The sequence below is a fragment of the Jaculus jaculus genome, chromosome 2, assembly GCF_020740685.1.
Source record: "Jaculus jaculus isolate mJacJac1 chromosome 2, mJacJac1.mat.Y.cur, whole genome shotgun sequence".
In the NCBI taxonomy this organism is placed as follows: domain Eukaryota; kingdom Metazoa; phylum Chordata; class Mammalia; order Rodentia; family Dipodidae; genus Jaculus; species Jaculus jaculus.
Window position 1 is genome coordinate 191,092,731 of NC_059103.1, and position 12,316 is coordinate 191,105,046.

The 12,316-nt window shown below is 41.9% G+C and overlaps 1 protein-coding gene across 1 annotated transcript in view; it reads right to left on the minus strand.

Moving 5' to 3' along the window:
• The window catches only part of Sntb1 (syntrophin beta 1), a 294,480-nt gene that overhangs the window by 155,319 nt on the left and 126,845 nt on the right, over nucleotides 1-12,316 (minus strand). The window contains exon 2 of the mRNA XM_004661364.2: nucleotides 6,078-6,291. Coding sequence (XP_004661421.1) covers nucleotides 6,078-6,291 — 214 coding nt within the window. The remainder of the gene's footprint in view (nucleotides 1-6,077; nucleotides 6,292-12,316) is intronic.

Here is a 12,316-nt window from a genome sequence, read left to right on the forward strand (position 1 = left end):
TCCTGTGAGTCTCTCATGTGTGCACACACACACACAGATGCACAGTGTTGTTTTTTCCAAGCGCGTTTGTCTGTTTCTCTCCATGCGGCAGCCATGAAGTCCACGGTGGATTCTGCTGCGCAGCGCCGCCCGTGGTGGTGGCTGACATTGCATGCGCTGCCCGGTTACCGCAGCGGCTCTCAACCTAACAGGCTTGGCTGATGCACTAGCTCCTTCCCATTTTCTGTATTTACCAGGACAGAGCTGCGCCTTAATTTATTCTCTCATTCTCAAGGCTATTTGGTGGAAGATGTCTTTAAAAAGAAACTTTTGAAGAAGTAAGAATCCCAGAAAAGGGCAATTTATTAACAAAAGTATTTTTTTTTTTTGAATGTCTCCTTTATAGCAAATAAAGCTGAGGTAGTGAAATGAAAATACAGACTGGGCTGGAGAGATGGCTATAAAGCCTAAGGACCCCGGTTCGAGGCTCTATTCCCCAGGACCCACGTTAGCCAGATGCACAAGGGGCGCATGTGTCTGGAGGTCCTTTGCAGTGGCTAGATGCCCATTCTCTATCTATCTATTGGCCTCTTTCTCTGTCTGTCGCTCTCAAATAAATAAATAAATAACAAAAAATTTAAAAAAAAAAGAGAACACAGACTGCCTTAGATTTTAGGAAGCATATGGCTTAAGGACTTGAGAGGCAGGCAAGAAAGATCAAGTGCAAGTGTTTAGGAAGGACATTGTCATGGACAGGGCTGCCGGTGAGGTGCAGCTGGACGTGGACTCAAGATTGCCTGTGCTGGGCCGTGAACGGAGGGAGCAGGAAGTCACTGTGAAGGCGGCTGCAGGGAGAACCCAGTTTACTGGAGCCTAGAGCGGGACGTGGTGGGGGCCGGCCGTGAAGGAGTAGTCAAAGCCTAATGGGCTTTTATGCAAGACCGAGAAGTATAAATACTAATGCAGGTCAGAGGCAGAATTTGTTTACAATTATGTGTGCATGCGTGTCTGTGTGAACGCATACATGATGACGATCAGCAGGAGGAGGGAGAGGATTATGAGGAGGTGTGTGTGTGTGTGTGTGTGTGTGTGTGTGCGCGCGCACGCGCGCGTGCGCTAGTCTAGCTGGCTGGCAAGCTTCTCAGTTCTCAAGGCTCCACCTCCTAGGGTCATAGGCATGTTGGGTTCACAGACACATGTGCACGTTGTGTCAGGCTTTCCATGGGTGCTGGGGAGTGTTATTCCGGACAGAAGACTTGCAAGCAGGCACCTTTAGCCACTGAGCCATCTCGTCGGCCCCCAAAGAGAGAGATTTCTTTGACTCAACGGATACATTTGGTGTTTTTCTCTTTGCCTTGGCTAGTATAGGGTGGGGAGTAGAGAAGAAACAAACTGAAAACAAAGCGCCAGGGAGAAAACAGATCCAAACACTTGCATGGACTGAGGAAGTGGTCAGCATGAGGGCAGTGGCTTTAAAGGAAAAGAACTGGAAAAGGACAGCGAGGCACGTGGAAGAGGAAGAATAAAAAAGTGCGTTGTTATCGCTGATAACAGTGAAATATTCTTGTGAATTCAGCACCTGCTGAGTGACCTTTTCCATAGAAAGAGCAGCAATCTTGCCTGCTGTTCTAGGGCTGTTTCTGTTTGAGAAATTGAACATTAGAGCTTTTAATGCAAACTATAAGCAGCTGTGTGTCACCCACTGCGAGGATTAGTTTGAGATGCTGTGGCATTTGTCATCCGTCCTCGGGGTCTGGCACCCAGGAGAGCTTGACCCCTGGCTTATAGGTCAGTGGAGCTCCTCTGCCATGTGTTGAAGCTGGAGGTCGTGGGACTAATGACTCCAATACAAAAGTTGGGGTGGGATCCCTGATTCCTATGCTTGCTTCAACTGCCAACTCTCAGTAAGGTTCATTGTCTATAAAGTGAGTATGAGGGTCCCTAAAGTAGTTGTTTTAAGTGGAATTCTTTTTTTTTTTTTTTTTAATAAAGAGCTGGTTCTTTTTTTAAATTTTGTTTTTTATTTTTTATTTGACTTGTTTGAGAGTAACAGAGAGAAAGAGGCAGATAGAGAGAGAGAGAATGGGTGCACCTGGGCCTCCAGCCACTGCGGATGAACTCCAGATGTGTGCGCCCCCTTGTGCATCTGGCTTTATGTGGGTCCTGGGGAAACGAGCCTCAAACTGGGGTCCTTAGGCTTCACAGGCAAGCGCTTAACTGCTAAGCCATCTCTCCAGCCCCTTAAGTGGAATTCTTGCTTAAATTCATGCAGGCATGGTAGAACGAAGAGTCCACTGGGGCTGTAGCTGAGGACACAGCGTACTCAGTCACCTTTGTCTCTTATATAAAACACGCGTGCTTACCTTCATTCTTAGTTTTAAGAGATATACTATAAGTTTATATCTCTCCAATAATCCGAGAGCTATCTATGGAGAGTGTTAAACTAAGAAAAAATGCGCTTTTTGGTTTGATTTTGCGTTTGGCTGATTTCCTAGCTTTTGAATGCTCCCATCAGAAGATATTATTGGTGTTATTTCTCCTTTTGAGCACTTACTGCATGTTCTTTGTGACCTAGTCTGTGGCTAGTTTTGTGCATGTTCTGTGCAGATTTGAGACGTAAATATATATATATATATATTTGCAGAATGCAAGTGTTGTGATATATTCAGAAAAAGCTTATTCACTGTGTTGCATCTTCTATATACTTACTGTAAACTTGTCACTTCCTGGACTGAAAGTGACATGTTTCATTATGCAAGCGTGTTTCTATCTGTTTCTCCTTGAAGTCTTGGTATTTTCTGATACAGAAGTCGCTTCAGTATTATTGAACATGCTTGATGCACACTGGTTCCCCATGAATCCTGGCCCTCCGCATCAACCAGCTCCCCTTCCTTCGTGCTTGTCAGCCGCCTCCACCCCGTCACGTACAAGGGTCGGGGTCAGGATGCCTGGTGTCACTGTTACTTTGCATGTTTGGGGTGTGTTTCCCTGGCCCGGTACCCCTCACCTCCTGAAGTCACTATGCGGAAGGAGTGTTTTGCACTTTTGCGATCGGCTGATTTTTCCATTTCCTCCTGGCATGCTATGTTCTTCCAGCATGTAACTAAAATCCCATAAAATATTTGTTTCTTTTTCTTTCCTCAACAGAGCCAAGTCTCACGTAGGCCTCTCATCTTCCTGTGAGCAACACTTTGGGACCCACTTATACCTGATATCCCTTCCTGAACCTGACTTATTGTAAAACCAATCCTATTCGTTCTCATACCCTAGCAGAGCAGAGACTTCAGCTTCCCACACAGGAGGCATGAGAGAGAATTTATAAGTGAATAACTTCAACAGCAGTAGTAGCATGAGGGTTTATAAGCCCATTCAACTCATTGACACAAATGATGAAATTTTTAAGATTAAGGCCTAAAGATTTCCAAAATATTCTTTATAATTGACTGGTCTATTAGTAATATTATAGTCCCCTGTTAAGAGGAAAATATCTGAAAGATCTTTCTCCCTAAGGTATTAATCACCCCTGTGTTATTCCAGTGAATTTCCTAGTCTGTGTATTTTCTGGATAGAACAGGAGGTGTTGGAAGAAGACAGCAAGATCCTGCCACTGGCTGGAGCCACCACGGCCCTATACTTGCCTGATACTGTCATTCAGTCTACATTCTACAGAGTGGTGGTTTGAATGAAATATCCCCCATAGACTCATGGATTTTGAATACCTGATCCCCCACCTGGTAGGAGTTTTGGAAAGTTGAGGGGGCCTTTGGAAGGCAGAGCCTTGCTAGATGAGGGGGTCATTGGGAGTGAATCTGGGGACATTATAGTCCAGACCTCTGGCCAGTGTTAGCTTGCTGATTCTTGCTGCAAGCAGACATGAGAAGACGTGATTCCAAGCCTCTACTCGACCATGCTTTCCCTGTCATGAGGAAAGTTCCTCTTGAGACTGTAAGCCCAATAAGCCCTTTTCTTCCATATGCTTCTTTTGGTTGGATGTTTTCTCCCAGCAATGTGATGGTAACTGCAACTAAGAGACTTAGCAGAGTTATGAAGCCAAACATTAGATGGTAATATAAGAGACCAGAAAAATGTGGGTATTAGGAACAAGGAAGAGAAAGAAAGTTCATGTTGTTGTCAAAGGAGAAACCTCTACTGGCCTGCTATGAATTACAGATTCCTATCTGCAAGAATATGTGTATCTGATTTTTTTTTTTCTTGAAAGGTAGAAACCTCTTTTGTTAAGGCAAAATTCTCAATTATTCAACATGGCATCTAGTTCCCATTTATTTCATATATTAGCTAGACATTTGAAAAAAAAAAATGTATGACTGGGCTGAGTGCACCTGTAGGCTGCCACTTTGCATTCTTTGGACTTAATGAATTAGCATAAGGCCTCGTACCAGACCGGCACGTACAGACGTCTCATCACACCTGAAACTTGACACTGGATGCCTGGAAGAGAGGACTTACTTGATTAGAAGGGTAAGATTCAAGGTAAGAGGAAATGCAGAGCACACAGGACATAGACTTCCAACCCAGGAAATCAGTGGAAATAGATGGGGAACAAAACAGAACAGGGTGGGCTCATGAGGGAAGGGCTCATGTCCTCGATCTGCCTGCTGCAACACTTCTCTTCCTGCTACTCACTGTCTCTGTCATGTGATCGGCCAACCCCTAAGCAGATATCACTGACACAGAGGGCAGCTGGGGAGGAAGGCAGTGAGATTCTACAGTGGCTAGAACAACATAGGTCTGAGCAGCTGCCTTATAGTGAATTTGAATAACAATAAACTTCCTTCCTTCCTTCCTTCCTTCCTTCCTTCCTTCCTTCCTTCCTTCCTTCCTTCCTTCCTTCCTTCCTTTCTAAAACACACATTAAGCTTGGAGGCATGGAATCAGTTTTCTCCCTTTCCAATCCCCTTGGCTTTTACCCTCAGCAACTGTGAACCTAGCCAAATACTTCCTCCAGGGGTGAGTTGCAGCTGCCTCGCACATGCTGTAACAAGGACCAGCAGTGCTGTTCCTATTCTTAGCGCTTCAGTGTGGATTCAAAGGTCACCAGGCGTCCCCAGTGCTGGCTCAGTTCCTGTTTCTTCTCTTTATAACTCTTCTTTTCCTCCCAGATTGGTCAGATAAGTTAAAAGAAGATTTTATGGTACCAACCCCCACCAAGCATTTACCTCACATCTTGGTTGACCTTCTGGTTGTCATGTTTGAATGGCAGGTCTGTCCTTTGGGAAACTGTACTGCAGTTTTGCTGCAAACCACTCCTTTTCCTTTCTTGAACATATAGGGAGATTTAAAGTGGGAAGTTTTTATTTATTTATTTTTATTTTTATTTATTTATTTGACAGAGAGAGAGAGAGAAAATGGGTGTGCCAGGACCTCCAGCCATTGCAAACAAACTTCAGATGCATGCGCCCCCTTGTGCATCTGGCTTATGTGGGTGCTGGGGAATCAAACCAGGGTCCTTTGGCTTTGCAGGCAAATGCCTTAACTGCTAAGCCATTTCTCTAGCCCTAAAGCAAGAAGTTTTAAGACTTTTGTCATGTGACTCTCCTAATGCATTAAGGCTTGGGTAGGCAAATTTGCTTTTTACTGTCTAATATGAGCAATGAATGTCATTATAGCTCATATGCATGGAATGTTTCCCTGTGCTAAGCACTTCACATAGATTTACTCATCTAACTCTCACAACCTGACACCTAGTTTGATTATTTCCCTCTTATAGATGACCAAACTAAGATTATAGTGGTTTGAGCAACTTGCCCAAAGTCACAAAGAGTGGCAATGACAGGAAAAGGACTAGGGACCTTAAATCCAGTTCTCCTACTCCTTCCAGAACCAGTGCTACTGCGTATACATTTCACAAAGGTGCAAAGGCAGATGAGCAGGAGGAGGCCTGGCTGAAACACAGATGCACACTTCCCCTCCCCCGCAACACACACACACACACACACACACACACACACACACACACAATCTCCTCCACCCTCAGGGTGGCCATTTCATTCTACTCTTAAGAACCATGCAGTGCTTTCGGACATAAGCTTTAGAAGCCAAGGCGCTATTGAACACAGAGGAAAGTCTGGTTTCGTTACCTGTTTTCAGGGTCAGCTAAAGCCAGGCTCCGGGTGACATAGGACATCTTGAGCGGGATGCATTTCCGGTCTCTATGGAAGGAGAAGGATTGCGAACACAGAGGGTCTGTGGAGCCTCCTAGCCGGGGGGACTCCGGAGGAGGTGTTTCCCACCCAATCTCAGACACTGGGGACCCTTTCTTCACATAGGGCGTGGCTTCTCTCATGTATTTCACTGCGAACAAAAAGACAAGAAGACCAAGCGTTCAGTGCAGCGAGGCTGAATTTCTGGAGGGTCTGAATGAAAGACTACTACTGCATTGGGCAAGTTCTTCATATGAAGCCTCTCAAATTCCAAGCAAGATTTAGATTTTCTTTTCTTTTCAACATAATTATTCTTTTTGAAGTATATACCAGCATCCATCTCAGAACTTGCCATTACCAAGTCCTGTGGTTGGGAATCTCATCTACCGTTTACATCTGAGACAATGTCTGTCTTTTCTGACTCCGAGGAAAAGGCTGAAAACAAATGGGCAGAGCATGTAACAGGGTAACTTAGCTTGATAGACACAGCATTGATTGCTGATATAAGAAATCTGGCAGACACAACACTGCCTATTGATGCCATGTTTAATATATTTTTCAAAAGCAATGGTAGAGTTTAAAATTCAACACTGATACGAGCATATATACAAAGAAAACAAATGTGGAAGTTTGTTTCATGGCAAAATTTTCAAGTAGCAAAACATTATTTCTCAAGGCTGAAAATTAGACAGTTGATGGGTTAAGTAAATTATAAAGCATCTCTGTAGTCATTTAAAAATGAGATAGGGGCTAGAGGGATGCCTTAGAGGTTAAGGAATTTGCCTGAAAAGTCAAAGGACCCAGGTTTGAGTCCCTAGAACCCATGTAAGCCAGATGCACAAGGTGGCACATGCATCTGTAGTTTGTTTTCAGTGGTTGGAGGTACTGGTGAACCTATTTTCTCTCTGTGTTTCTCTGACACCCTCAAATAAATAAACAAATAAAAATTAAAAATGAGATGGCTGTATATGTTTGATGTGGGGAGACCTGTAAGTGTGAATCATTAGTAGGTCCACAAAGCAGAGAGCAGTCTGTATAATATACTATCACTGTATTCTAAATTATAAATATATCTACTGTACTTCTGTGTTGGCAATAGTTTGTTTTCGGAATGAAAATGAAAGCCAAGACAGTGCAAAAATAGGCCTTTACCACTACTCATTCACTTACCTTTGATAGTGTCTTCATGTTTCGCCATAATCATGTATTACTTTCATAAAAATTTTAAAAGGCAGCAAGAGGTCGGTAGAACAGACTGAGATTTTGCTCTGTCGTGTGTTTGCCTGGGTATTACAAAGTCATTTGCCTCTTCTGAACTCAAACATTGGTACATAGGCAGCTTTTGAGTTGATAGTGCAACCAGATTCTTGGAATATGACTGATGAACTTCTATGTTCTTCTCCCTACAACTGCTACACTCTGGTTTTCTGCTGCTTGATGGGAAGGAGTATATGGCTAAGTCCCCTACAAGAAGTGGGGAGTGAAAGGCTAAGGCCTTGACAAGTCTTTCTCGTTCCAGGTGGTAGAAGGTTGGAATAGATGCAAACTATGGGACGTTTAATCCAGCTCTTTGATAAATTAGCTCACAAACTAGAGCCTGCACTGTACAAGATGTGGGGACGGGTTTAAGGAGATAACAGAGGAATACTATGCAGTTTTCATACTCAGGAGTGATACCTTCAGAGTGACTGTGGTAGATGTTGTTGGCACCCTACCGAAGTCTCTTTTGTGTGTCCTATTTGCTGTGTCTTGGCTGAAACAAGCTTGTTGCTGTCCCTCTCTTGCTCTTGGCCCAAGATAGTCTGCAAAGCCTAGGACTGCAAAGTTGCTGTCTGAGCCCAGACAGAATCCCTGCTCCTAGGGAAGCCCACTCACAGAGACCAGATACAAACTATGGCGCAGAATGGCAGAAGCTCACTTTTAGACTAGGGATAAAGAGCTTTGAAAGAACCCGTGGGAATGAGTCCAGGAGCAAGAAAGACAGGTAAATGTCACAAGAGTTTAATAAGCAGATCCTGTACATCTAGATGTGTGTAGTACGGACGCTTTCTGGAGGACTGAATTACAAGTGTCCAAAGCAGCCAGATTAGTACAATACAGGAGAGACACCCCTTAGTACCAACACATATTTAAAAGAAGATGGCAGGATTTCAACTGAAAAAGGTATAATTGGAAGGAGGATGCAAGTCCGTGGTTCCCAAACCTGGCAGCAGATGACTCAGTTACAAGAGGAGAAGGTTTATTTATAAATGGTGTATGTTAGGGATAGTGTGTCTCTGGGTGTTCGGGTTAAAGAAAACCACAGGCATACCTAACAACAAATAAAGAAAATTCAGCCTCTTTTAAAGATATTGAATTTTCCAAAGTGTGCAGCTTTGTGTATTGTATATTTATTGATATATAAGAAGTTCAACATCAGCTTAGATGGGAAGCGAATTTAATTGTGTTATTTTCCTTCTGGTTAGAGTTTGGAATGAGTGTTTCCATAATTCTAGGATGTTTCATGAGTAAATGGCATTTGGACTTGACCGTCAAGAGTGGTTGGACCTTAAAAAATAAAATCATGAATACTAGTTCTTAAAGAACAGGTGATGTAGTGCATGACTTTAATCCCAATCCCAGCACTTGGGAGGCAGAGGTAGGAGGATTGCCAGGAGTTTGAGACCAGCCTGGGACTACAGAGTGAGTTCCAGGACAGCCTGAACTAAAGTAAGACCCTACCTCAAAAAAAGTTTTTTATATCATACACTCTGATTTACAACTTTGATTGTAATTCTATAGAAAATGGATCTCAGTTTGGAAGGGAGATAAAGATGGAACATTTGGGGCTGGAAGGATGGCTTAGTGGTTAAGGCTTGTAAAGCCTTAACTTAACTTGCCTGCAAGGCCTAAGAACACAGGTTTGGTTCCCCAATACCCACATAAGCCAGATGCACAAGGTTGCACATGCATTTGGAGTTTGTTTACAATGGCAAGAGGCCCTGTTGTGCCCATTCTCCCTCTCTCTGTCGCTTCTCTCTCCCACCCTTTCGCAAATAAATAACTAAAATAAAGAGAGAAAAGAAGGAACATTTGTCATAAATTGAATCATGTGCAAATGTTGAACAAAGATTTTTATATATCTTCCTATGTTTAAGCTTTGTAAGTACCATTTAAAGTTGCACTTTATATATAACAAGTAAGGTGAGGTCAAAAGGAGAAATAGCTAAGGTATGTCTATTTGTTGAGTGTCTGTGTACCCACAGGCCTATAAGTATAAGGGTATATTGATATCCCTTTCAGACATGACTTGTAGGGCTAATTCTGCTGAACATTAGTAGCTTCATGTAGATTATCCCTTACACGTTAGTTTTACCAGAGATATCACTACACTGATGCTTAGAAGATTATGACACATGAATTCATATAGCTAGTAAGGAGAGAGCTACCGTTTGATTAACAAGCTCTTCTATTATAAAATCTGCCCATGCAACTTATAAGAAGGCTGTAGAACGACAAGCTAATATGTTTATGTTCAGACTTTATTCCATAGGCACTGGTGATAATAATGGTGATTGTAGAGCTCGGTGGTGACAAGAAAATTGGTCAGCCTTAATGAGAACTCCTGGAAAGTGAGACTGGGAACAATATTAGAAATAAATTTGCCAGTTTCAGGACCATAAGGGGTACTTGCCAAAGTTAACCTAAGTAATGATCTAAATTATCCTTCCTAGGTGTGAGGAATTTCAATAACAAGTGGTTTGATCCACAAATTGACAGAAACATGGTAAGTTTACAAAAATCTTAACCTGTAAGGAAATATTTATCAAGTTACCACTTTCTACATAGCACAGAAGTAGGAGAATTTCCATAAAGGAGATGTGTCTGTGCTTTGAAGAAAAGATATTGTATTGGGAATAATACTCAATGTAGAGTGATCCTTTAAACTGACCAATTAAAAATAAGACAGAGGACATACTATTATGGTAGGTGGGATAATATAAAGCTTATATCCACCGAAAACTTTTGGTTTATTTTTATGTACAAAGGATGATGCTGTTCATGAGTGATAAAAAATAGTTCCTGACTAAAGCTTAGGCCTGGAAATGGAGGAAGGGTAGGAGATGACACGTATTAAATCTGTGTTAAGTCTTACACTTGGCTTAAGGAGTTCCCAAACTTTTCAAGTCCTCAGTGGCATTACAGAAGCAAGTACAAATTCATTCTGGAAGAAGCCAAGTTTATCCTAGGCCTCAAAAAATTCCTATGGAGCATTTCCCAAGGCAATAGGCTGGCATAAAACAAAAGAAATGGTGCATGCAAGGAAGCAAGAGGCCATGAGCAAGGTGCAGCACAGTTGACAGTGGAAACAGCTTATAATCCTGTGAAGTTCAAAACAAGTGATTGAAACAAATATGTAAAAACATTTTCTAGATTATGTATACACTTGAAATCTCGAATAGAATGTCTAGTTATAATAATAATAATTTCAGTACTAGAATTAAAGCTTCAACAGAGAAGCATGTCAGAAGACAGATGTGAATGTGGAGTAGAATGAATTACACAAAATATAGCAAAAATTTTCAAAAAGAAAGAAAATCTGGAATGGAGATTAAGGGACAGGACACAAACGATGAGATGGTCTAACATATGTTTATACACCCAGAAGAGTAGAGAGAATGTGGCAGGGACTAAGAATTTTTCTGATATAAATACATCAATACATAGGATTCAGAAATATGACTTATTCCTATATTTCTTGTGGGCTGGGGAGAGGACTCAGTGGTTTAGAGCACTTTCTGTGAGAACCTGAGGAGGCCTAGGAAACCAACTGAGTTCAATCCCAAGGAACTACATTAGCAGGTTGATATTACCATGTGTATCTGTACCCCCAGTCCCTAGGAGAGACCCAAGAATCATCTTCACAAGCTCCTCCAGGTCAAATAAGAAGAGTGATGGAATGTTCAGCTCAGACCACCACAGGTGAGAGCACACAACTACATGCAAGTGCATGGGTCATACCCATGCATACACATTACATACAACACACACACACACTCCATATATATGCTCACTCAAGAGAAGAAAAGGATGTATAACTTGGTTTTCCCCCAACCACATCTGTAAGCTCCAATATCATGTCAACAAAAAATAATGTATAATATATTCTTTACAATTTAAGTTGCTTTGACAGTATAACTTTTTCTTAGGACCTATCCTTCTGAAATCTTCCGCTATCACCTCCAGTTTTTACTAGAATTGAGAGAAAGTCTGAGCAAAATCCCTAAGTGATTCCTGAGATTTATAGAGAATATATATTTTCCATTTCAAAAAAATCAAGAAGGTAAGAAAGACAGCTGTAGTCACAAGACTTTTTTCCTTATGTGTGAGAACAGGTAACACATCTCAGCTCAGGGATCTTGTTCTTTTTTTAAAATTATTGTTATGATAATCATTTGTTTTCAATGCTGGAGTTCTAACCCAGGGCCTTATGCATGCTAGGCAGGTTTTCTAGGACTGAGCTACATTTCTAGCTCCAAATTCTGCTTCTTTTTGATAGGCCTGTTCTTGTGTATAACAAAGAAAAAGAATCGCTTGAATTCACATGAGGAAGTTGTGAAATTATCATAATGTCCCTTCTTGCTGGAAGAGATTCCACCTGATATCTGTAAGGCGTAGCTATCAACTGTCAGCATAATTCTGCAGTTGGACACTTGAGCACTCTTGCAAACTTGATTGAGGCCTGATGCTAAGGACCATCAGTCAGAGAGACAGAATGCTACAGCCATATTTGGAGGAGGAAAAATAGAGTCTCTGATAAGGAAAATGATGTATGGAAACTTTTCCTGCTTCTTTGTGGTTTATATCCTGAAATTATTACACAAGACCATCAAAATAAGAATGTAAGTATAAAGCTGGGCATGGTGGTGTGCACCTTTAATCCCAGCACTACCTGTAACCCCAGCACTCAGGGGCAGAGGTAGGAGGACCACAATGAGTTCAAGGCCACCCAGAGAATACATAATGAATTCCAGGTCAGTCTGGGCAAGGGCAATATCATGCCTCAAAAAACCAGCAAAGGACACTGTGAATAGAGCAAAGACCAGCCAATGGAATGGGGGAAATTCTTTGCCAACTATACATCTAAAAGAGGATTAATATCTAGGATATACACCAAACTCTAAAAACTAAATAAT